The sequence below is a fragment of the Myotis brandtii genome, unplaced genomic scaffold (genome assembly GCF_000412655.1).
Source record: "Myotis brandtii unplaced genomic scaffold, ASM41265v1 scaffold499, whole genome shotgun sequence".
Classification (NCBI taxonomy): domain Eukaryota; kingdom Metazoa; phylum Chordata; class Mammalia; order Chiroptera; family Vespertilionidae; genus Myotis; species Myotis brandtii.
Genome location: NW_005369027.1, coordinates 1606504 through 1632750, shown reverse-complemented (window position 1 = coordinate 1632750; position 26247 = coordinate 1606504). Strand labels below are relative to the sequence as shown.

The 26247-nt window shown below is 36.1% G+C and overlaps 1 protein-coding gene across 4 annotated transcripts in view; it reads left to right on the top strand.

The window, feature by feature from the left end:
* The window catches only part of HERC4 (HECT and RLD domain containing E3 ubiquitin protein ligase 4), a 101915-nt gene that overhangs the window by 65717 nt on the left and 9951 nt on the right, over window positions 1–26247 (top strand). For 3 of the 4 annotated variants that reach the window (XM_014548161.1, XM_014548162.1, XM_014548164.1), the window contains 7 exons: window positions 11616–11735; window positions 18420–18443; window positions 20870–20968; window positions 22556–22723; window positions 22952–23095; window positions 24764–24930; window positions 25552–25618. In XM_014548161.1, the coding sequence (XP_014403647.1) occupies window positions 11616–11735; window positions 18420–18443; window positions 20870–20968; window positions 22556–22723; window positions 22952–23095; window positions 24764–24930; window positions 25552–25618 (789 nt within the window). The remainder of the gene's footprint in view (window positions 1–11615; window positions 11736–18419; window positions 18444–20869; window positions 20969–22555; window positions 22724–22951; window positions 23096–24763; window positions 24931–25551; window positions 25619–26247) is intronic. The other variant, XM_014548163.1, reaches the window with a different exon arrangement.

Sequence of the window (26247 nt, the reverse complement as noted above, 5' to 3'; positions counted from 1 at the left end):
CTTTCCTAGGAAATAAGTCATTTTTATATATGCCCTTCCCAGAACAAGCCTTCCTTATAGCACTTTAGGGTTAACTGGATTCTGCATTAATCTATTAAGAAGACCCCCTGACTTCATGGGATGAGCCTCTACTTTCTATATGCTTTTTGTTTAGGATTCAAGACATTAATTAGATTTTTTCTTTCCTCTGGACTCTCTTTTCCTACTCCAGTGAACCATTTTTATTAGCCAGACCTGATTTCCAAATATTTACCCTTTTTCCCTTCCTTCTTATGTACTTATCTTTATTTACCCCTTTATATAGATATATAGATAGAGATATGGTTGCTTTACCTGTATCTTTTACCACAAGTAAAAGGAAGGGGAGGAGAATAGGAAGGAATTGAATCTTTTATCTTTGATAATTACAGACAGAATTTGAGCAAGTAACTTATTTGCTTAGCTCAGAAGCCTCAGTCTCTACTGAAGAAGAATCTTACAGGAGTCCATCTCCAGATACCTTTTATTAGAGCCATGCTAGAGACTAGAATCCTAATTTTTTGCTAGCTGAAAGGGAAGAGAAACTCATCTAACAGTGGCCAGAATTAAACTATGCTTTGTATATAATACTAGAGGCCTGGCGACTGAAATTTGTGCACGGGTAGGGCTCCTAGGCCTGACCTGCAACCTGGGCTGACCTTCCCCAGCTGGCCCTGCCCCCTCCTCCCCCCACTGCTGCCACCGGTTGCCCTCTGTGTATGGGCGACCGGCCGGGCGATCGGAGCCCCGCTCACACCTGCCTTGGCCTGGCACCACCCGCGTCCGCTGCCACCCACCCTTGGCTCCCCGTTCTCCATTGGGCGATTGTAGTCTGCCGGCCAGGGGGAGAGGCCAAGAGGTTGGCCAGCAAGCCTCAATCGGGCGATTGGGGCCTACGGGCTGGGGGCAGCTCCTGCATTGAGCTCCTGCCCCCTGGTTGTCAGTGCACATCATAGCGACCGTTTGTTCCACCATCCAGACAATTGCATATTACACTTTTATATATATAGATATATATAATTGATTTGAGAGAGAGGGAGAGAAAGAGAGAGGGAAACATCAATGATGAGAGAGAATCACTGATTGGCTGCCTTCTACATGCCCCCGATTAGGGATCAGAGCATGCAACCTGGGCATGTGCCCTGACCTGGAATCGAACCGTGACCTTCTGATTCATAGGTCTATGCTCAACCACTGAGCCACGTCAACCAGGCAGAATATCATTTGTATATTAATCCATGTGAGCACGTTATATATATTCCTTATTTAACTTTTTAAACTCTGTATAGTTGATATTTTGCCCCTTAATTCTGAATGTCAAAGGTCATAAACCAGTAAGTAGCAGAGTTGAAATACAAATCCAAGCTTTTGCTTCTTCTAATGTACTTCTGTATTGACAGGTATAGTAATATAATATGTTTAACAGGTGGATTGCTTTTATTTATTCTTTATATCCTCACCTAAGGTATGTTTTTATTGATTTGGGAGAGAGAAAAACATTGATTGGTTGCCTCCTATACACACCTGGGGATCTAACCCACAACCTGACCAGAACCTGGGAATGTGCCCCAACTGGGAATTGAACTAGTGACCTTTTGGTATACTGGACAATGCTCTAAATGACTGAGCCATGCGCCCAGGGTAAGGAGTTTGTTTTTATTTTATGCCCCTAGATCTAGTGGTTCATCTTTCCATGATAGCTGATAGTATTATATTGTTAAAAGACCATGTTTCTAACTCTATTTGTGCTGCTTCCTATCCTCTATAATTTTGAACAAGTCTTTTTCTTTATCACATGCAAATGGAGAATTTTCTTATCAAATAAGGATTAAAATATTGGCTTAATAGTTTCCCAGGATTGGTGTATTATTTAAGTCATAAAACATATGGAATTATTATACCTTCATATGGCAGTGATTTTGTTATCACTAGTACCACCATTTGACTTGATTCATTGGGTTATACGGAAGCTAAGTCCTTGTTCAAAATTTTTACATACTCAAAAGCAGAATGATAATGTTATCAATTTCTTAAGCATCTCTTACTGGGAGTTCTTAGAGTAGTCACTTGTCTTTCTTTTACCCCCTACTTTGGAGAAAACTTTCCTTGGTCCTGATCTCCCATAAGTGGATACTCATGGAAATTAACTATTGGGGATGTTTCGTTTTCATCTTTAGTGAAACCCAAGTTGCTTATCAGAAACTCATTTTTTCAAAAACACCTTAAGGCTGACAACTGTATATATTCATTCTTTTTGCTCCATGGTGAATAATTAGAAGTTTCCTCAAATGATTTCCTTCTTTGCCTAATCCTAGATAAAGATTAGGAGCTAAAGCACTGGACTGTGTGTTTCCTAATCATTTTGTTCCTCCCTTATGTCATGTCCTTTGGAATGCTTTTGAATCAAAAATCATATCTAATGCTCCAAATGGCATAAGAAAGATAGTTTTATTACTTGCTGTCAGGAATGGATGCATGACCAGATAAATGACTGTACTGGCAAGTAATTGGGATAGTTAGTAGTTTCTGAGTTTTCACACAGTACGTTAAAGAGATACTGATATTCTTAATGAAAAGACTTAACTTGGCCTGTCTAGTCTAATTGCTACATATCTTGCTAATCTAAAATCAATGATTTAAAAAAAATTTTTTTGCAATAAACCCTAAGATAAATGAAACAGATAAGACACACATCTCTATTTACTATATACCACCTTTGAACAGAGGTTTATAAGTCAGAATGCTAAACTGTAATTAAAATGTGAAATAAAAGTGTTATGATCAAACATAATTTTATTTTGTCTATTTCAGACAGTATACTGAATGTACAGGTTGATTTTTTACAAATATTGAGTGCCTACTATGTGCTTTTCGTAGATGTTAGGGATGAGGTGATAAGGAAAAGATGTGATTTCTGCCCTTTTTAAGATTATAAACTTAGAGCACTTTTATACATACAAGCAAATAAGCATTTATGACCTAGCACGATAAGTGCTAGACTAGGGAAAATGAATGGTGCTATCAGAACACAAAGGAAGGCACATGACTCAGAATTAAGGAGAGCTTTCTGGGTAAAATAATATATCTACTATATAAATGTATTTTTATAGATTTCTTAAACTGTTTATTTTTATATGTAAATCTGTATACAGGTCTTTTGGATCAATTTCCTATTCGGTGTCTAATTTTCCTATTTTTACAGCATTGTTAACTGATTTTTCTCTTCAGTTATTCAATAACTGCAACTGGATTAGCAGCCATAATTTCCTCCCAAGTCTAAGTTTGACTGTAATTTGTGTGTTCCTGAGCCAAACTTGGCTTCTGAATTACTCATTTTTATTCTAACATAGTATTTCTTTCCAAAAAACATTTTCAGGAAATACAGATTACAAACACTGGTTGCTATTGGTGAAGGAAACTGCAGTTTACATTTTAAAATCTTAAGATATTTCAGATAAGAAAAAATATATATCAGCAGTCAGTGGAATGTGAATCGTTTTCTACAAGAATCACTACTTTTTAAAAAATATATATTATTGATTTTTTTTACAGAGAGGAAGGGAGAGGGAATTAGAAACATTGATGAGATGAGAGAGAAGCATCGATCAGCTGCCTCCTGCACACCCCCTACTGGGGATGTGCCTGCAACCAAGGTGCATGCCCTTAACCGGAATTGAACCTGGGACCCTTCAGTCCCAGGCCAACTCTCTATTCAGTGAGCCAAACCAGCTAGGACAAGAATCACTACATTTTAGAGTCCAATGTGATAAAAAGTTAGTGTGTGTATAGTCATGCACTGCTAAATGAATCCTTGGATGATTTCGATACTGTGTGGATATCATAGAGTGCACTTAACAAACCGAGCTGGAATAGCCTACTACGTACCTAGGCTAGATGGTATGTAGCCTATTACTCCTAGGCTGCAAGCCTGTATGTACAGCATGTTACTGTACATAACAACATGAGATTAAATCAAGCATGAGGGGCAATGATGCAATCAAGAGATGTGGTAAGCTTGAGATGTATAAGGCTGCTGCTGGTATGACACAGCTGGCTGTTTTACAGCCAACTTTTTTTTATTTTTTATTTTTGATAGTAGGAAGACTACACTGTAAACTAATGATAAGTGTAGTATAGTAAATATATAAATCAGTGATATAGTCATTTACTATTATTATCACCAAGTATTTCGCACTGTATGTAATTGTGTATGTAACTGGTAACACAGTAGGTTTGTTTACACCACCTGCATCATCACAAATGCATTTAGTCGCCTATGAAGGCCGCCATGTCACTGGGCAATAGGTGTTTTTTCAACTCTACTATAGTCTTATGGGGCCACTGTTGTATATACAATCTGTCACTGACCGAAACATCCTTATGCAGCACATGACTGTATTTATAAACATAAATATTGGAGAGAGAAAAGCCAAGGTATTTTTTTGTGTAGTTACTGTATATCTTATCATTTTTAGTAGAATGAGTTTGACTACAAACTGTAGGGCAAGGGGCTGCAAACTTTTCTTGTTAAGGATCAGCTAGTAATACTTTACAGTTTGCAAGCCATGTGGTTTCTGTTACAACTACTCAACTCCCAGCTTTGCTGCAGACAGTATGTGTAAATGGATGCGCATAGCTGCTTTCCAATAAAACTTTATTTACAAAAACAGTCTAGTCAGGATTTGGCCCACAGGCTGTAGTATGTTGATCCCTGCTTGAAGATTAAGATTTTGATCTCCAGATATAAACTAAATATCTTTGTTTTGTTTGAAAGCCAGGAATAGCAATTTCACTCAATTGCTTACAAATGGGTACCTTGACCACTGATATAAATTAATCAAACTGTGAAAGAATGAGCTCAAAGGGCTTTTGTCAATGAACAGAAACTTTGAAAATGAAAGCAGTGTTATTAATATGTGCTTCTTAAACTGTGTTATTTGTATCAAGAGTGTGCCACAGGATCAAGCATTGGTGGTACTTGATAACATAATTTTAAACTTATTCATAAAAGTTAAAAAGAAACATGTATATGTGTTTTATATATATATTCTAATACAAAGTATTCTAAATACGTTGCACACATTTATATGTACAAATATTCACATATTCTCGTGTGTGTATGCACATACATATGTTAAAAAATAAGGTGAGATAGTCATATAATGAGTTAAGAGTGCATATGTAGTCTGGCTGGAATGGCATCATCCCGTGCACCAAAAGGTTGCAGGTTCAATTCTTGGTCTGGGTTCATGCAGAAGGCAAATGATCAATATCTCTCTGTCTGTCTCTCTTCCTCTTTCCCCCTCACTCCCTTCCTTTCTCTAAGCATGTCCTCCAGTAAGATTTTTTTTTAAAAAAAGAAGAAGAATGCATGTGTATTAAAGAGACCTGAGTTAATTGCTTGCTCTGTTAGCTGTATGACCTTGGTTAAGTTTCTTGAACTCTAAGCCTTAGTATATTCATCCATGTGATGATGATGATAATAGTATCTAATTCGCCGAAACCGGTTTGGCTCAGTGGATAGAGCGTCGGCCTGCAGACTGAAAGGTCCCAGGTTCGATTCCGGTCAAGGGCATGTACCTGGGTTGCGGGCACATCCCCAGTGGGAGATGTGCAGGAGGCAGCTGATCGATGTTTCTCTCTCATCGATGTTTCTAACTCTCTATCTCTCTCCCTTCCTCTCTGTAAAAAAATCAATAAAATATATTTAAAAAAAAAAAATAGTATCTAATTCATATGGGTTTAAAGATTAAACGAGACAATGCACGTGACATCTACTTAGTAAGTGATCCGTAATGATAGCTATTACTTTATTATTGGAACATAAAATCTGAGTGGATTTTAAGGTAAAAATCTGCAATTCGGTGAAAATTTAAAGTGCCATTAGAAGCAGGAACTATATATGTATCTCTTACTCATTTTACTTGTTCTTCCATTCATCTCCTGTTTATTGAGCACCTGATTGGACACAAGCACTATCTGATAGATTTATACCTCGACTAGATGACTCCTTTCAAACACTGCTTGGTTGGTTGTGTGTGTGTGTGTATGTGTGTGTGTGTGTGTGATTTAAAAAAAAAATTACAAACAATTATTTTTGTTATTCTCCCTAGGAAATTTAGCTAGTTTAATTTATAAGTTACATCAGCTTTCTTTGTTTTTTTTCAGTGGTCTTTCCCCCCCCCCCTGCCCCCCCCAAATGTGGCATCTAAGTGTCTGCATTTGGCCCTTCACTCTTTACCTCTCCCTCACCTTCTGCCACCCACAGCTTTAGTTGTCCCCTTTAAGGAAAATAATTCTAAATTATGTGTTTGGGGCAAACCTTTCTCTTGAGCTACTTGGCAGTTTTGCCATTGTTTTAAACTAAAAATAGGTTTATTACCAAATTTCTCATCCTTCCCAGCTCTCATTCCTGCCTCATCAAGATTGTTGTCTTTTCCTGACTTGTATGTATGTTGCCAGCATTTGTTTTGGAGTTGTCTTTGACTCCTCTCCTATTTTCTATAACCAGTTAGTTACCATGACCTCTGCATTCTTTCTTATTATCTAGAAACCTTGAATCTTTAATATCCTAATTCAGTTTCCTACCACTAGCCTCTGTACTCATTCTTGACTATATACCTCACTCTGCCAACAGAATAATTTGCATAAAATATCACTGATTCTATCACTTATTGACTCTAAAACCTTATATCCCTAACTATTAGCTCTCACCACAGTAATGCTCTGCAACAAAACACTGAAAGTCATTGGTATACAGTAATAAGCATTTATTCTCATTACTACTGAAATGGCCCCTGCTTCATCCTGAAAGTTGGTAGTGGTTGGCTGACCTAGGCTATAGCCCGACTTAGTTCCAAGCTGCATATTGGGTCCAGCTCTGCTTCGTGTCCCTCTCATTCTTGAACCAGCAGTTTAGCTGGAGCAGGTGTATACAAATTTTTGTCTCCTTTAGTTCATGCTATTCTCTCTGCCAAGAACCTCTTTAAACCTTTTTGAAATCCTTTCCATTCACTTCACTCGAATTTTTTTCTCTTTTTTAAGAAATATATTTTTTATTGTTGATAGTATTACAGATGTCTCCCACTTTACCTTCCTCCTCTCAGCCACTACCCACACCCTCAGGTTTTTCCCCCCCGTATTGCCTGTGTCCATGGGCTATGCATATAAATATGTAAGTACTTTTGTTTATCTCTTCTCGTCCCACTCTCTAATTTTTATTTTCAATATTGTCCTGTGTACAGACACATAGAAATACAACCAAAATAGATACCTGTACCAGTATGTCCTCCATTCTAGATTCAGCCATTGTTAACATGTTGTCACATTTGCTTTACAAATGTGTGTGTACTGTATACTTTCTTAAATCATTTAAAATTAAATCCTGATATTGCCCTTTAATATCTCAGCATTAATTTTCTTGGTCATTTTCCTACAAAAGAGTAATACTATTATTTTTCTTAAATTAACTATGATTCTATAATATCTTTCTATCTAGACATACGCAATTTTCCTCTGTTGTACCAAAAATGTTTTTTACATCACTACTTTTTATAAAACGAGAGTTCAGTTACACTTGTTTTTTGTCTTGTTAGTCTTTTTCCAATTTATGAATGTAATATATCTCATTTAAGTTCATTTTCTCACAGCAATATTTTGTAGTTTTCAGAGGTCTTCTATATTAAATTCTTTAATATTTTGTCTTTGATGCTTTTGTATTACAATTTAATTTCCCTCCCCCAAGTATATTAAGTTCAGCTTTATGTATTGACTTTATACTGTGTGACCTTGATAAACTAATTTATAAGTTTCAGTAATTCTCATAGATTCATTGAGATTTCTTGTGTACAAAATTCTGTTATTTTATTAACTAAGACATTGAGTACAATGTTGAGTATAAATGGTTTCAGTGGGTATCCTTGCTTAGTTCCTAATCTTAGAAAGCATTTGATAATTTACCAATAAGTATGATGTTCAAGCCCTAGCTGGTTTGGCTCAGTGGATAGAGCAGCGGTTCTCAACCTGTGGGTCGCGACCCCTTTGGGGGTCGATCGACCCTTTCACAGGGTTCGCCTAAGACCATCGGAAAACACATATATAATTACATATTGTTTTTGTGATTAATCACTATGCTTTAATTATGTTCAATTTGTAACAATGAAAATACATCCTGCATATCAGATATTTACATTACAATTCATAACAGTAGCAAAATTACAGTTATGAAGTAGCAACGGAAATAATTTTGTGGTTGGGGGTCACCACAACATGAGGAACTGTATTAAAGGGTCGCGGCATTAGGAAGGTTGACAACCACTGGGATAGAGTGTCAGCCTGCAGACTGAAGGGTCCCAGGTTTGATTCCCGCCAAGGGCACATGCCTAGGTTGCAGGCTCAATCCCCAGTAGGGGGTGTGCAGGACGCAGCCAATCAATGATTCTCTCTCATCATTGATGTTTCTATCTTCCTCTCCCTTCCTCTCTAAAATCAATAAAATATATTATTTTAAAGAAAGTATGATCAAGCTGTGGAGTGTGTGTGTATGTGTGTAATGTTTTTATTGATTTCATAGAGAGAAAGGGAGAGGGAGAGAAAGATAGAAACATCGGTAATGAGAGAGAATCATTGATAGGCAGCCTCCTGCAGGCCCCCCACTGGGGATCTGAAGAACAAACAGTTTTAGCCTGCAACCCTGGTCTGACTGGGAATTGAACTGATCACCTGTTCATGGGTTGATGCTCAACCACTGACTTATACCAGCTGGACTGTGGGGTTTTTATTTTTAAGGTAGGCTTTATCTATATGAAGAAGTTTCCATCTATTCCTGGTTTGCTGAAAGTGTTTATAATAGGTGTACAATTTTGTTAGTTGTCATTCTCTGCAACTGTTGATTGAGATGAACAAATTTTTTTTGCCTTTTCCCCCCCTTTCCTAATATTTAAAAACCCTGGGTCTGTCACGACTGGAGGCTCAACCAACGGAAGTCAGTCCTGCAGTCAGTGGTGGGTTGCCATGGTGACCCAGCACTGACTGTTGAGGGGGCTGCGAATCAGGCCCGGAGAGAGGCCTGAAGAGAGAAGCAGGGTCTGATCCATAGCCTCTGTGGCAGCTTTTGATCAGCACTAGCCTCTCTCTCCAGCAACCAGGCCTCCACCGGGGCTGCTGATCAGCCCTGCCTTTCTGATCAGGCCCCGTTGATAGGCCCAGAGATGCTGACTGGCATAGAAACTGACCAATCAGAACCAAATCCAGGTGAACTGTGAGGAGCCAATGGCTGCCTAAGAGGCAGAGCTTTTGACACTGACTGGCATAGAAACTGAGCAATCAGAACCAAATTGGCCAGCAGAAGGGGGCAGTTGGGGGCCAGCAGGGGAGGGCAGTTGGGGGCAAGATCAGGCTGGCAAGGGAGGGCAGTTGGGGGCGGCCAGGCCAGCAGGGGAGAGCAGTCGGGGGCTGATCACGCTGGCAGGCAGAAGCGGTTAGGGGCAATCAGGCAGGGAGGCAAGTGAGCGGTTAGGAGCCAGCAGTCCCGGATTGTGAGAGGGATGTCCGACTGCTGGTTTAGGCCCGATCTCTGTGGGGTCAGCGGCAGTCCGGCAGTCAGACATCCCCCGAGGGGTCCCAGATTGGAGAGGGTGTAGGCTGAGCGAGGGACACACACACACACACACACACACACACACACGAATTTTGTGCACCGCGCCTGTAGTAATGTAAGAAGATGCATTGTTATTTTAATATACCAACCTTACATTCCTGGGATAAACTCCACTTGGGCATCATATGTTATATTTTATATATACTGTTAGATTTAATTTGCTAATATTTGTTGAAGATTTTATGTCTATGTTCATAAAGGATGTTTATCTGATAATTTTTGTTTCTCATATTGCCATCAGCTTTTAGTATCAAGGTTATCCTGGCTTCATAAAATGAGTTAAGGAATGATCCCTCTTTATATTTTCTGAGTTAGTTTAAGATTGGTATTTCTTTCTTAAGTGTTAGATAGTGTTAGAGTTTTTGGCTTTTGACGCAGGCTGTGAAAGAATTCACAACTGAGCGAAGAGATAGATGCAGAAAGGAAGTTTATTTCACTTTCCAAAAAGGAAAGGGCCAATGCATTGCTAAACAATACAAGGGCAAAAAACAGATGGTGGCCCCCCTTTAAGTCTTCACTATTGCTAAGCAGCAAGGAAGGGAGGAGAACCTTGGGCTGAAGTTGAGCAGACTTCAGGTTGGGTTGTAATTTGTTTGTTCTTCAGGAGACAGTTTGAGCAGATATCCTAGGGAGGTATCTTATCAGCATTTTTCTCAAGCCTGTAAAACATGCTTAGAGCAAGAGTTCAAAAGAGGCCTGTTTGAAGGGAAGGAGGGATTGGAACTTTCTATTATTCCTGAGTTGTAAAAACAGCAGGAAGGAGGTGTATGCAGTAATGCAGCTTGAAAGTAGCTTATCTTGTCCTTCAGTTTGAACAGAGGGGTTGTTTGAATCAGAGGAGCTAACAGTCGTGGGGTTTAATTACTAACTGCTTCTCATAAATTGTGGAAGGCTACAATAAGGGAAAAAGAGGCCTTTTTTTCTATCTTAATAGATAGAGCCTTGGCCCTTGTGGCTCAGTTGGATGGCATGTCATTCCATACACCATAGGGTGGCAGGTTTGATTCTGGGTCAGAGCACGTGCCCAGGTTGTAGGTTTTCCTCCCAGTATGGGAGGCAACAACTGAACAATATTTCTCTCTCAGATTGACACACACACACCCCTTTCCTCTTTGTAAAATCAGTTTTAAAAAGTATATTCTCGGGTGAGGGGGAAAAATGTTAGGTAAACTTACCAGTGAAACCATCTTGGTCTGGAGTTTTCTTTATGGAAATTTAAAATTTTTAACATTAAATTTTAAAAATAAAGTGTAATTTATGTTTTGTTTCTTGAGTCAATTTCAGTAAGATATCTATGCGGTGATGTTCCTTCTTTCATTCTTGGTAGCGATAATTTGTGGCTTCTCTCTTACATAGTTTGGCTAGAGGCTTCTCAATTTTATTGGTCTCTTTATAAAACACGTTTCCTTCACTGATTTTTCTCTAGCGTTTTTCTGTTTTCTTTCATCAATTTCTGCTCTTTATTTCCCTTCCTCTACTTGATTTTGCCTTCTTTTGATTATCTAAAAAGATGGTTCTTAAAGCAGAGGCTTAGGTCATTGACTTTTTTTAACAAGATAATTTAATGCTTGTTCTTCTTTACCAACATCCCACAAATTTTGATTTGTTGTGTTTTTATTTTTATTAAGTTCAAAATATTTTTCTATATAGTTTCTAGTTTATATACACTATATGTATTTTAATGGTACATTTCTCATACTGGGTGGTGGTTATATAAATATTTTTCATTTTTACTAGATTTTCAGGTACTGAATGCATATATTAGATCTTCTAAATCTATTTCCCATACACATACTATGTGCATATAGTAGGCACTCAGTAAAGTATTTTTTATAGGAAGAGAAAATTAGCTAAGAAATCTCAAGCCTTTTTCTATTAAAACATTTTTCAATCTCAGGTAGTAGTTAAGTTTAATGTTAATTATACTTTTTTTTTGTAGGTAAATGAGAAAGCGGGGCAGATTATACAGTATGATAAATTTTATATACATGAAGTACAAGAATTGATAGACATAAGGAATGATTATATCAACTGGGTTCAACAGCAGGCCTATGGAATGGTATGTTTCCTAATTTATGATTTCATTTTTATGTATCATTTGTCCTAATATGAAAGCAATTGCTTGTTTTAGAAACACCAAAGTTTTTTTCAGAGCTTTTTTGCAGAGCTTATGATTGAAATAAAAACACATTGCAAAGGAACAGCTACATATTACGCATATTTATTTATAAATAAACATTCCACTCTTACACCAAAACCAAATCAAAGAGATAGATCATACTTTTCTAAAGAACAATGCAAATTTGACATGGATTTATAACCCTCATTTATTTTTCATGTGATTGCCTCTAAATTTTCTAATGTTGAGAATATTAGAGTTCCTGAGTCTGGAATTCTAAGAATACTAGAGGACCGTTGCACAAAATTCGTGCAAGGTGCTTGGCCCTCGCAGCCTCGGCTTCATCCGGAAGGTCGTTTGGCTGTTCAGTCTAATTAGCATATTAGCTCATTATTATATAGGATAGTATTACTGTTGTGAGATTAGAGCCTCAGAACTACCAGAGGAGAGCCCTAGGACTATTGATTCTATTTTTTATTATTTCCCCTTTTATGTGTTCAATTTTATTTCAGATTTCTTCATGTACATCCACATGTGTATATACTTCTTTCTATGTTGCTAAGTCTCTAATAACTACGACTTAATGTCCCCATTAAAATAATAGCATAGTCTTATAAAACTTGAATTTGGCTTGTAAAATTTTAATATGGAAATGGGTAAGCAGCTAGATGTCAAAGTCAGGTTAATACTCTTATTTGCTAACCTTGATAGTGTACTTGAAGCCCCCTTTTCCACCCCCAAGCAGAGAACTTAAGCATTATGTATGTAGAAGGGTGAGTAGCCTTTCGTTGCTTGCTAGGCATCATATGCAAATTCCTTGTGGATAGGTGCTCTTGTCAGTTTATTCACCAGCATCTCTAATAGTGTCTGGAATATGTGTCTAGTAGGCACCAAAAAAGTATTGTAGTTTTTGAATGGCAGTGTGGTCAGTCAGTGCATGCTATTTTTAGTATACTCTCATCTATAGGTATCAGGTTACTTCTAGGTACTTAGGTCTGGATTGGAAGAGATTTATTAATCTCTTCTCCCCCATCCCAGTCCACTCCTCAAAATCACTAGGAATCTAGGTTAAATTTACAGTTATTCTATAGATTTAGGTCTACTCATTTGTTCATTCAACAAATATTTTATTGGGAATACCCTAGGTAACAGAAAATACAGTGACAAACTAGATAGTTAAGGGCCTTACCCTCATGGAAATTATAATCTAGTGGACAAGATGAACAGTAAACAAAAAAAGGAAAAAAAATATTGGTTAATATGCACTTATATAGAGAATTAAAATAAGAGAATGTAATAAAGACTGTATGGTTTCATACAATTGGATAATCAGAAAAGTCCTGTCTAATGAAATCTGAGCTGTAATATAAATGTTAAGAAACAGATGTGTAAGATCAGAGTAGAGAGAATTTCGGGGAAAATGAACATCAGTACAGACCGTGGGTGAGAACAAGCTTGACATGTTTGAAGGATAGAAAGAGGCCAGTATGGATAAAATATGGGAGTCGGAAGGGTTCTGGGAAAGGGTCAGAGAAATGGACAGTGGCCAGATCATGGAGATTTTATAAATTAAGATCAGAAACTTGGATTTTATATGAAGTGTTATGGTAAGCCATTGGAGGGTGGTAAGCAGAGGGGAATTACAGTATGATTTATATTTTTAAATCATTGTTTTGTTGGCTCTATGGAGAACGGAGTGAGGAGAATAAAGCAAAAATGAAGAGGGGAAGACTAATTAGAAGACTGTTTTAGTAGATTAGGGGAGATAAAATGATTGGTTTGACTAGGTTGTTGGTTGTTTAGATGGAAGAAGGAAGTGGACTTGAAATACCTCTCAGAGGTAAAAGGGACAAGAATTGCTGATGGATTGGAAGTGAAATGAGGAAAGGAGAGAAATCAACCAAGATTAAGGAGTGAGGTAAGGCAGGAGGAAAACTAGAAGAGAGTTGTGGAAACCAAAATTAAGTGAAGGAGAGGCTGTGTTGAATGCTGAGAAATAGGATAAAATCATCAAATTGAGCAGCGAATTTGGTTATTTGAAGGTTATTGGTAATCTGGCTAATGCTAACCTAGGGTGCTGCATGGTTAAGGGAAATTTGGAGGTGAGGAATAGGGAACAACAACCATAGGCCATACTTTCAAGAAGTTCTGAATAAATATTTCCTTTTTTTCTTCCCTATTTAAATTAAATCTCTAACCTAGGCAAAGCTCTTCAAACTCTTTCTCCACAGCATCCCTGAGAGTAGAGGGGGGAAAAAACTATTTCTTGAGGTTAACTTCCCCCCTGTGAGACTTGTTAGAAGTCTCATATTATCTTCGAATGAACACACATTTTGGACATAATACAGGAGTGGGCAAATATATGTTACAGTTGTTCATGTAGAAAAATATTTAAAAGAATCTATCTACACTATTAAAAGAGTAATATGCTAATTAGACCGGACGTCCTTCCGGACAAAGTCAGGTGCCAGGGCCAAAACAGGCATTTAGGGGCGACCAGGCCGGTGGGGGAGGGCAGTTAGGGATGACCAGGCAGGCAGGCAGAGGCAGTTAGGGGCATCAGGCAGGTAGGCATGTGAGCAGTTAGTAGCCAGCGGTTTCACTTGTGAGAGGGATGTCCGACTGCTGGTTTAGGCCCAATCCCGACAGTCGGACATCCCCTGACCCGTTTACGAATTTCATGCACCGGGCCTCTAGTTAATGATAATACATAAATAAGCTCTTTTGTGTACTCACAACTGTAAACCTACTTTTGCCCACCCCTGTATTTGTTACAGTGAAAAGGAGATTTAAATTGTTTAACATTGAGGAAAATTGATGCTTCGGTAAATGAACTTTGTTTATTCCAAAACTTGGCATATAAGTCCTAACTTGCCACCAAGAGTACTGTAGGTCATTGAGCAACATTTAGGCCTGCGGGGATTGGGCCAAAACCTGCAGTTGGGCATCCCTCTTGCAATCTGGGACAGTGTGCCAAGCAGCAGGCGGCCAGGAAGGAGCCCAAACCGGGGCCAGGCACCACGCTGCTCCCGCTCATCCTGCCCCGCTGCGCCTACTGTTGCTACTTGGTAGTGCTGCTGCAGAGTCGGGAGAGGCTCCCACCGCTGCAGCTGCGCTCACCAGCCATGAGCCCTGCTTCTGGCTGAGCGGCACTCCCCCTGTGGGAGTGCACTGACCACCAGGGGACAGCTCCTGCATTGAGCGTCTGCCCCCTGGTGGTCAGTGCGCATCAAAGCAACTGGTCAACCTGTTCTTCCATCATAATGGTCGCTTAGGCTTTTATATATATATAGATTTTTTTCATTTATTTAAATATATACAAATCCTAAACTAGTTCTGAACTTAAGCTGCTTAGCTTTTAAAAGAACTCTAAAACTATAGCAAATTTGTAAATTATGTATAACACTACAAATTTTAAAATAAAGTTAATATTTAGCATGGAGGATGATTATGTTCTGATCAGGAATCTCAGCTTACACCAAAATATGATAAAGAAGCAGTGTAACATAAGTGCACCCAGATTCAAATTCTATCTCAGCATTTGTTGTTTATATTAAACATATATATATTATTTATATTCTTGGGGGAAATGACAGTTTTTTTTCTGTAAAGTAGGGATAATAGTGCCTACCTTTTATATTATTGAGATGATTAATTGATATGATCTATTTAAAGTGCTTAGGGCAGTTCCTGGGGCATAGTTAAGTCTTGGTAGAAGGGTGATTATTAGTATTGGCTGTCTTTTGACACATATTTTAAGTTTGGCAATAGCCTGTATTCTGAGGTATCTGATAACTGTTCTCTTGCTGCCTTTCTCTATATGAACTACAGCAAAACATTTGCTTTTAGGATGAGATCTGATACTCATTTGGCATTCACTCATCAAGCACACCATTTATGTCTAAAGTCCTATACATAGAGATCCTGTTTGGTGCCAGTGAGATTATAATCGTAATCATTGTGGTAATACTGGTATCATAAATGGATTATCCTAAATTTAGATTTTTTAATCAGTTTTTTAAAAATTATTGCTATGAAAACCTAAAATTAAAAATCCTCCCGGAGTACTCACATAACACTGAGGATATATCCCTCAGGAATCTATAAGCCCAGTTTTAGAAACATTATCCTAGAGCAGCCGTGGGCAAACTACGGCCCGCGGGTTTGAAATGAATAAAACTGAAAAAAAAAAAAAAAGACCGTACCCTTTTATGTAATGATGTTTACTTTGAATTTATATTAGTTCACACAAACACTCCATCCATGCTTTTGTTCCGGCCCTCCGGTCCAGTTTAAGAACCCATTGTGGCCCTCGAGTCAAAAAGTTTGCCCACCCCTGGCCTAGAGAGTCATATCCTCCTGGGTCCCGGTGAATTAGCTCAGATGTCCTTTGACATCTGAACTTATATCTAGTATATAGGTCATAAACTACTTGTATTCTTAACAAGTTAAGAGAAATGCCAATCTAATAGGTTTGGTTTTTGTTTTTGTTTAGTTAGCAATAATTTTGTGCTAAATGGAACAGCTGTGGTTTGCCTGTATCTAAATTCCTCTTAGTATATAGCTGAGGTGATATCAAATTTAATTTCTTAGGAGCTATTTCAGTGCAACTATTTTCTGGTAAAGGAAGGCAGTTAGAGTACCACCTTCTTATTTCTTGACTTTTTCTCTTTGCTTCTCATTCTCTTCAGATCTGTTAAGATGGTTGCTATACTTCAGAATTGCCCTCTATTACTCTGTTCTTTCAACCACATGCTTTTCCTTTATTTATAACAGTGATATTGAATAGGTGGTTGTGGCAGTTTCCACTTGTTCCTTATTTAATTTGCTTAGTGAGTTTAATATCATTACAAATCAGAATCCAGAACCCAAATCCTGGTTTGAGTTCTTCTAATCTATCTCTGGGAATAGAAGGCTGACAGTTTACATTTAAGGTCTTTGACTATGCAACTCTTAAATAGTTTATTAAGTTATATATTATGACATTTAACCTCACAGAGCATTTCTCTTTTAGAGTTCAAAACACTTTCACATTTACACATAATCTAAAGACTTTTTTTCCTGGAGCTTTTTAATAAAATTCATACTTTTGCATCACAAGTCTTAATACTGAGTCGAGCATATGTGACCCTATAAGTAAAGTTTTAAAGAATCTATCCTAAGGGTACATATGTGCTATTTTGTGATGATACAGTTGTTTTCATATGTGTATTCAGATACACATATACTGTACGTGTGTGTGTATATATGTGTACCATTATTGCACATGAATGATCTTAAAATAATTCCTTTGCTTCATTGTGAAAGTTTAAAATATTCTTTGATAGAACATAATTACTATATATAATAATAAAAGGGAAATATGCTAATTAAACCGGACGTCCTTCCTGACGAAGCCGGGGCTGGAAGGAAGCCAGCCTGGGTCCCCCGTGCCTGCGGGCAGCCCGAGGGAAGCCAGCCCGGGTCCCGGGTGCTGGAGGGCAGCCAGGGGAAGGAAGGCCTACTCGTGCAAGACTTTTCGTGCATTGGGTCTCTAGTGAATTGTAAGAAATATATGTGTATAAATTTTATACACATCACTTTACCTTGTTCTAAACACTGCTGGGAAATTATTTACCTTTATTATATTTGTCTTTATGCCATAATCTATCAGGTATACACGTCCCTAATTCTTAACCATTAAAACCTAATTCTGTGAAATTCTTTGCTTTCCTTTTAATATGCTTTTGTACTGGTGAGACCCCTAACTACACCTCATCTCCTTCCATCTTCCCATCCTTTTTCTCTTTACATGTTTCATGAAGTCTTTTTGTTTTTTTATCCTCACCTGAGGATATGGTTTTTTATTGATGTTTTTAGAGAGAGAGAGAGGAAGGGAGAGAGAAACATAATGTGAGAGAGACATCAACTGGTTGTCTCTTGCACGAGCCCCCACCAGAGCCTGTGATTGAACCTGCAACCCAGCTATGTGAATAGAACCTGTGACCCTTCAGTGCGAGGGCCAATGCCAACACTGACCAAGGTCATCCTTACGTTTTAAGCATTAAATTTTTTTAATGTTTGAGCTTTTGTCTAAGATACTATACCCGTAATTGAAGTTTCTAATAATGATTTTAATCTGGTTGTCCCTTCAATGCCTACCAGGTAAACCATTTTGCTTGGTATCTAATATTCTTCTTTTCTCAAGTTTTCCACTTGTCTCATTATTTTTCATATTCTTCCCAATTCACATCTCTCTTCACAATCAAACTTAAGTTTTGCCAGGTAGAGAAACTGAGCCCTAAAATTAATTCTTTAAGACCAAGTTAGGCTAGGATTAGTTTCCCTGCTCTACCTAAATTCTGCAAGTAGGGTGCTTAGTTGCTGAAACAAAATTTTATTATATTCAAGCCTCAATAATATTATGATCACAAGGTACCTGAAACAAAAGTGTTACATTTATAATATATAATATATAAGGTACATGTGGAAAGGGTAAGTTTTGTTGTAGATGTATTTTGGTCTACATTAATTCAATATTCTTCTGTAGCAAAATATATGAAATGCTACTTTGAATAGAAATAGTTAAATTTGGACACTAACATTGCTCTTTCCTCATTGTTACATTCTGCATGGCTGTCTTAGGATGTCAACCATGGATTAACTGAGGTAAGTTTGGTGTAATAGTCTCATGTTCAGAGTAAAATAGACTCTGCTTTGTCTTAAGTGGTAGGAGAGCCAAAAGTTTCTCGTGTGTGTGACTTTAAAATATATATGCATATTTATAAAAATGAATTTAGAAATTATCCTGTATAGGATTTCAGAAGAATTTTATAAAGAAAATTAAACCCTATTTTCAATTTAACCTTACACCTGTATGATTCCTTTAAACAATATTTGCTTAAAATTAGTTCCTATTTTTGTTGCCTTCCAGCATAAAATTTAATATGTCCTCAGAATGTAAAAAACAAACTTAAAATTTGACATATGCCTACACAATAAGTAGAAAATATTTTATATTAGAGATGTAAAATGATCTTCAATTTTTAAACTAATAATTGATGCTAGAAATGGTCATAAAATTAAATAAACTTTCAGCATGGTCATCTTCCTCACTTTGTTTTACATAATCAGCAATTCTAGACCTACCTTTTTAACACTTGGAAATGTTATAGAACTTCCTTTATACTTTTGTTATAGGCTAGGTTTTGTTTTGTTTTGCTTTGCTTTGCGTTTTTTCCACTTGAACCAATGAAGCATTTAGAGCAGGGGTCCTCAAACTACGGCCCTCGGGCCACATGCAGATACAAATATTGTATTTGTTCATAGTTTTTTTTTTTTTAAACTATAGTCCGGCCCTCCAACGGTCTGAGGGACAGTGAACTGGCCCCCTTTTTAAAAAGTTTGAGGACCCCTGATTTAGAGTTAGTTTTAAGTTATATGCCTAACATCGTTTCCTTCCTCATTCTTAAATAGAAGTAGCACATAAAATTATCAAATTAAAGTTGTGGAACCAAAGGGAGAAGACTTTAGAAATCATCTCAGTCCTCTGGAGTTTCAAAGTAGTAAAATGACTTTCCACCAGTAATAGTTAGTGACACAAATACAGGAAAGAGGTGAAAATTGTCATATGAAAAATAGTGAAGCCCTGACCAGCGTGGTTCAGTGGTTAGAGCGTCGGCCCATGCACTGGAAGGGTCTTGTGTTTGATTCTTGGTCAAGGGCACTTACCTGGGTTGCAGGTTCAATCCTTGTGTGGGAGGCAACTAATCAGTGTCTCTCTCTCACAATGTTTCTCTCACTCCCTACCTCCTTCCTACTCTTAAAAATCAATGGGAAAAATAGCCTCATGTTAGGATTAACAACAACAAAAATAGTGAAGAGTAATTTACTGTAAAGTTAATATAATTCAGGTTTTGTCTTACATGTTGAGAACAAAGGGTTGATATTCTATACTGATTGGGTACTACTGGATTATTTTGGTTTTCGTGGCCGTAGTTAAGAGAGCATTAGACAAATTGAAATTTAAAAGAAGGCAGTTATGGAGAAGACTTTCAGAATGGCTGAAAAATCTGGGAGTATTTAGTGTGGGGGAAAAAAGACCGGGAGGAGAAGATGAGGATTTGAAATATTTAAACCACATGTACTTCCCTGCAGAGTCAAAATGAAGACTGAAATACAAAACAAAGTGATGCACAGTGATATGTAGAAGTGCAGATTCAGACTAACATGAAGAACTTTCTAAGCACTTAAAAAGAATTGGGCTATTTCATGGTGTATTAAGTTTTCATTAGAAGCCTTATAGCAGGGGCTCTGTGTGAGGACTGGCACAAAAACATTGCTTTGTCCAGTAAATAGCAGGAATACATCCTCCTCCAACTTCAATAATCTGTGAATAGATCAGTCCTCCCAATTTTAAAGATTGGCAGAGCATAATAATACCAGCGCTTATTTTGTATGTTAAACGAAAGAACAGATTGTTAGACTTGTTAATGGTGGCACCCTAATGGCGTGCAGGAAGTATCTTTTAAATGAGTAAACAAGCAGATTGCTTTATGGTTGGCCTCAGTTCCTAGAGTAGCCCTAGCTTTTGTGAACTAAGTGCTGTATTTAACTTGAGGGTTTCTAATTTTAGAATAAATTTGCAATCTACTTCACTGAAACTTGGAGTTAATATGTTAAGCAAAAGGTACTTGCAATTTATGGTTTTGTGGACTCTCAAGAATAATCCCTCCAAACATTGGGAATTGGGTTTATCAGTAAAAATTCTATACAGGCATACCTCGTTTTATTGCACTTTATTGTGCTTCACAGATGTTGTGGGGGTTTTTTTTACAAATTGAAAGCAACACCAGCGAAAAGATTGACTTGCTTTTTTGTGATACTCACTTTATTTCAGTGGTCTGGAACTGAACCTGCAGTATTTCCGAGGTATTATGCCTGTATTGGGAAATAAGCAACATGTTTTATTTATGATTCCTAAACAACACACAATGAATAAACAAAGAATGTGATCAACTTTATTAGAAGTGACGGTACCTACAAGAAATATAATCACAAACTAATTTGTACTAATAAGTTAATTTTTTTTCCAGTTGGCAGATATCCCTGTTACAATCTGCACATATCCATTTGTATTTGATGCCCAAGCAAAAACTACTCTGCTACAAACAGATGCAGTTTTACAGATGCAGGTAAAATATTTTATAATATATACTAATCTGATTTCAGAGTGGTTTTTGGATTTTTATGAAGTTTTAAAAAAGTAAATATTTGAAACTTGCTTATAATCATCTTTGGGGATATTTTGTGCCTGTGTGTTCTGTCTTTTGAAGAGTGCCTTTTGTACCGATAAAGAGCACTGTTGCATGTGACATGTATGTTCTTATGAGGGCTACTTATATGTATTTAAATGAAAATAGAATAATTTAGTCTTTATCATTATATATCTAAAGAATGGTATAATCCTCTTTTCATTACAGAAATATGCAATCTTTATAAATAATTTTACTAGTTTACTTAATAAACTAATTTGCTTCAAGTCTTGCTTCATTATGTGTCCCCTATTTACATACTTGGTAAAAGATAGAGGTGAGTAAAGGTGAAATGATGTTAAAGTAGAATGCATTTGATCACTTGTTAGGAGGAGGAGAAATCTCCTTGAAGAAAGTTTTATTTTAAAAAATTCTTTTCTAAATTTGGTTGTCTCCTTCTCCCTCTCCTTTCTCCCCCAACTCCCTGTGTTTTATGTTAAGCATTCTTTTATTTATAATGAGGATTTTTTAAAACTAGTTTACATATGACTTTGAAGGGCTACAGTAGGTTTGCTTTATCATTTGAACCTGTAAATAAAGGTTTTGAGTTTTTTTTCTCTCTGGTATAGAATAGCTAACTGTAGAGACTGAGGACTAAGAAAAGACTGAGAAGAAACCTTGGGCATTTAATATTCTAAAAATGTTTTAAAAAATTAACCCCTTATCCCAATGTTGATTGCTATTTTCATTCCTTTAAAATTAATGCATTTGGTATTCTAAATCCCTCCGGACATTTAAATAATAGATACTAGGGGGAATTTTAGAGATGTGCTTATTTCCTTTTTCATCAATAGAAAAAAAGAAGTATTTTGTAGGATTCTAATACTAACAGCTCATAAACGAGTTTTTTGTTTGTTTGGCAGCTGTTAAATCAATAAGTCACATGGTGCATTTAGTATAGGATATTCCATTTTAAAAAATTTATCTTTATTGAAAGTATCATAGATATCATGCCCCAACCCCACATTGATCCCCCTCCATCCTGCCCTCAAGCCAAGAACCTGGAAAACCATAGGAAAAGAACAAAGTCTTTAAATGATAAAGCCAAATGCTTGCTTTGTGAGCTCATAGGGTGATCACTCTGCTAGATGAATTTCTATAATACTTCCTTAGCCAGGCTATTTCTTACTCTCTTTAGAAGTTTGTTGTTGTTTTTTACCTTACTCTACATTCCAGTTCTCTTTCGAGAAATAATAGTGTTCAGATTTATCATATTACAGTTCTATGCTTACTTAATAGTATCATTAGTTAATATAAAAATTTCAAAAGGATACTCTTTATGCTCAAATCACAGTTTAAAAAGCTCATACTATACTAGATAGTGTGTTGGGTGCTATATGAATTGAGTAGTATAGGAAGTGTTATAGGGATTATAGGATATCTAATTAATAGGTAGAGGTTGCTTTATTTAGTCACAGTAGCTTCTTTGTAGCATTGCTATTAAACTTTTCATCTTTTGTTTTCTAGATGGCTATTGACCAGGCCCACAGACAGAATGTCTCCTCTCTTTTTCTCCCAGTGATTGAGTCTGTGAATCCCTGCTTAATTCTAGTAGTACGTAGAGAAAATATCGTAGGAGATGCAATGGAAGTCCTTAGAAAAACAAAGAATATAGACTACAAAAAGCCGCTCAAGGTAATTTGACTTTTTCCATTGCAATAACTGGGACTTATATTAAAAAAACGTGTTTAACGTTTTCCTATTTGTTTTTAGTATGTCTTTGAAACTTAATAAAATTACATACTTAAAGATTTTTTCAACTATTAATTGCTGAGCGTTTTTTTGTAATCAATAACATGTTATAAGGTCTCCAGAATATACTTTCATTTCTTTACATTCAGTATTTGCATTATGCTATCTTAGGTTATATTTGTTGGAGAAGATGCTGTTGATGCAGGAGGGGTACGCAAAGAATTTTTCTTGCTCATCATGAGGGAATTATTGGATCCTAAATATGGCATGTTTAGGTATTATGAAGATTCCAGACTCATTTGGTTTTCTGATCAGGTAAAAGGCTCACCCATCTAAGTTACTTCTGTGTTTATACTTATGTATGTACACCTATATGTATTAAATTAACTTAGTAGTAATAAGAGTTATTACTGGATTCTTAACATTTGACCCAGAAATCGACTTTATTGCCATTTGAAAAGTCAACACACATTAATGCTTACCACACATTTCAAATTAGCAAAATAAATTAATAGTCAGTCTGAAAATGATATTGACTATTCTTTCTTCTGATTTATATTTGAGGATTGAATAATAATTATCAGATTAACTTTTCATCTGGAAAAAATTAATTTATCATTAGGAATCATTGATTTCTCTATCATTTAGGGCAGAGGTAAACTACTCAGCAAACTATAGTCTGAGCTAAGATCCTCCCAGCACATGTTTTTGTAAATAAAGTCATGCTCATTCATTTATCTGTTATCATGGCTGCTTTCTATAAGGTCCCTAATTTTCAGTATCATTAATATTAGAAAATATATACTAAAACAAGTCATTTTTAACTCAGACAGAAATGTGTGTTTGTGTGTATATAGATGAAAATGTAGAAAGATAGGCAGTTTCCTGGACTACAAATGGCAGTACAAACTGGAACAGATGTGGAGACAAACATTTTGGCAGTAAGCTTAACTACCTTTTCACTTTGTAATTTTTTCTTACAAAGCAGAATTCCTCCTAAAGAAATACTCCAAACTATGGACCAAAATATATGCAAAAAAGATGCCTGTCATATTTTTAATATTACTAGCTAGTTAGAATAACTAACATTTACTGAGCCTTTACTATGTGCTTCAGGAACTGCACTAAAAGCATTTTATATACATTATCCCATTTAACCCTCACAACCACCATGTGAGATAAATACTATTTTTGTCTTTGAAACTCCTGAAGCTAGATGGCGAATGAACCATATCTGGAGCCCCAGATCTACTTTTTAAAACTCTCTTCTCTTAACTCTCATGCTCACAGACTTTTCTGTGACCATATATTACTTCTCTAAAGATTGGTAGAGAGGTGGAATAAGCATTGTTTTCAGTGCTTTAATAATATAAATGTCCAATTACAGTAAAATAGCTAATTTAGCAAAGCATGGTACTTTTATATCATGTAATGTGCTGCCATTAAAAATCGTGTTCTGAAGAATATTTGATGACATAATTAAATACTTGTGTTGCAATTAGAAAATGAGCAAAACAAATGTTTTTCTGAATATTTTTCTGAACTTACAGTAGATGAAAATACATAAGTATTTTTAAATAGCTTCTGAGTAGTTTTTATTGTTTTTTTATTTTCTATATTGTGAATGTGTATAATTTTTTAAATTCAAAAAAAGTTCGTCATCATTTATTAATTTAAAATTTAATATGAAAATGTTTATATTTCTGGCGGGAAATGCCAGTTGAGAAATTATATGTGTAATCTGATCGCAGCTACATTTTAATTTTGTCTTAGAGAATATATTGAATGGAAATATGCAAAAGAATGCAAACAGTCATTTATCCCAGGGAGATAGGAATGAGAATGAACTTTTTTCTTGTTACTCATTACTTTTTTCTATATCTTTGAAATTTTCTACTATTAAGTATTTGTTTTTGTAATCAGAAAATATTTATTACTCTTTTAACTTGGAGAACAAGTCTTTACTTTTTTCCTTATTTTTAGACATTTGAAGACAGTGATTTGTTCCATTTGATTGGTGTTATCTGTGGATTAGCTATTTATAATTTTACTATTGTGGACCTACATTTTCCTTTGGCTTTATATAAGAAATTGCTGAAAAAGAAGCCATCCCTGGATGATTTGAAAGAACTAATGCCTGATGTTGGGAGGTTAGTTGTAAAAAGTGGCAGGGGTGGGGCTTAGGAAATAGGGAATGTATAGAAAACTTTCCTTTTAGGAATGATTGTGTTTTGTTATTCTTGTTGAATTTTCAAAATAAACAAAAGCTGCTTTAATAAAAGATGTTACTTTGATCCAACATTTTCTACTGAAAGACTTAACAAGTATAAAGCCATTTGCTAAATTTTTACTGGCTTAATACTTTGTGAATATCAAATAATAAATTTAGGAAGGTGTTACCTTAGAATAGTTAAATGATTTACTTGGACTTTTACTTCTGATCACCTTCATGCCTAGCTAGAATTTGTAAAGTTTCTTTTTATTTATTTCATAAAATGGAATGAAAATTGTATATAAATAAGGACACGTATTGAAAATAGGTGAGTACCTTTGTATTCCAAGGAAGAGATAAAAATTAAAACGTAATTATTTTTTCTTCAACAATGTTTATTTTTGCTATTGTACATCCACCATTCTGAAGCAAATATAAAAGTACAAATTACTAAAAAGATTTTATCAAAAATGAATGAGAATTATATATTTACTCATAAGCAAAATTGTCAAAATATGCAATAATGTTTTGCCTAAAAGGAACATTTTTTGTTTTGCAGAAGCATGCAACAATTACTGGATTATCCAGAAGATGATGTTGAGGAAACATTTTGTCTTAATTTTACGGTAAGATGGAAAAATAATAGGGTAGGCTGATTATTCATCATCCCTTTTATTTGACAGCTGTGCCTTATGGTGTTTCTTTATTTTGATTGATGAAATTCTTAAAGAACCCTTTAGCTAACATTTATTGAGCATTAACTATATGCTAGTCCTAGAACATGCATTATTTCATTTAATCCTTGTAACAATCTTATTAGATTGGTGGTATTATCCTTATTTTACAGATGAAGAAAACTGAAAAATATCATTACATGTTAGAGATAGTATTTATATCCAGCTCTATGATTTCAAAGCCTACATGCTTTATCATTATGCTAAAGATCTTTACAAATACAAGGGGTCCTCTTTATTCAAATGCTCATTTTTGAGTCTGCAATTACAAAAGTGTTTAGAGAAGTAAAAATTATTGTAACATGCATCATCGAACTTACCACTTAAAAGGTTAATTTCCACCCAAGACATTCCTTCACACTAACATTCATCCTTGCGCATTTTGTCTTACTGTTGGTTGACATACATAATAGAAATACAAATACATTGGAATGTTATTTGGAAAATGAAACTGCAAATCATGTGAAAGAGGCATAATTGTGTTAATTTAGCGAAAGAGATGTTGAGTAACTCATCCAGTA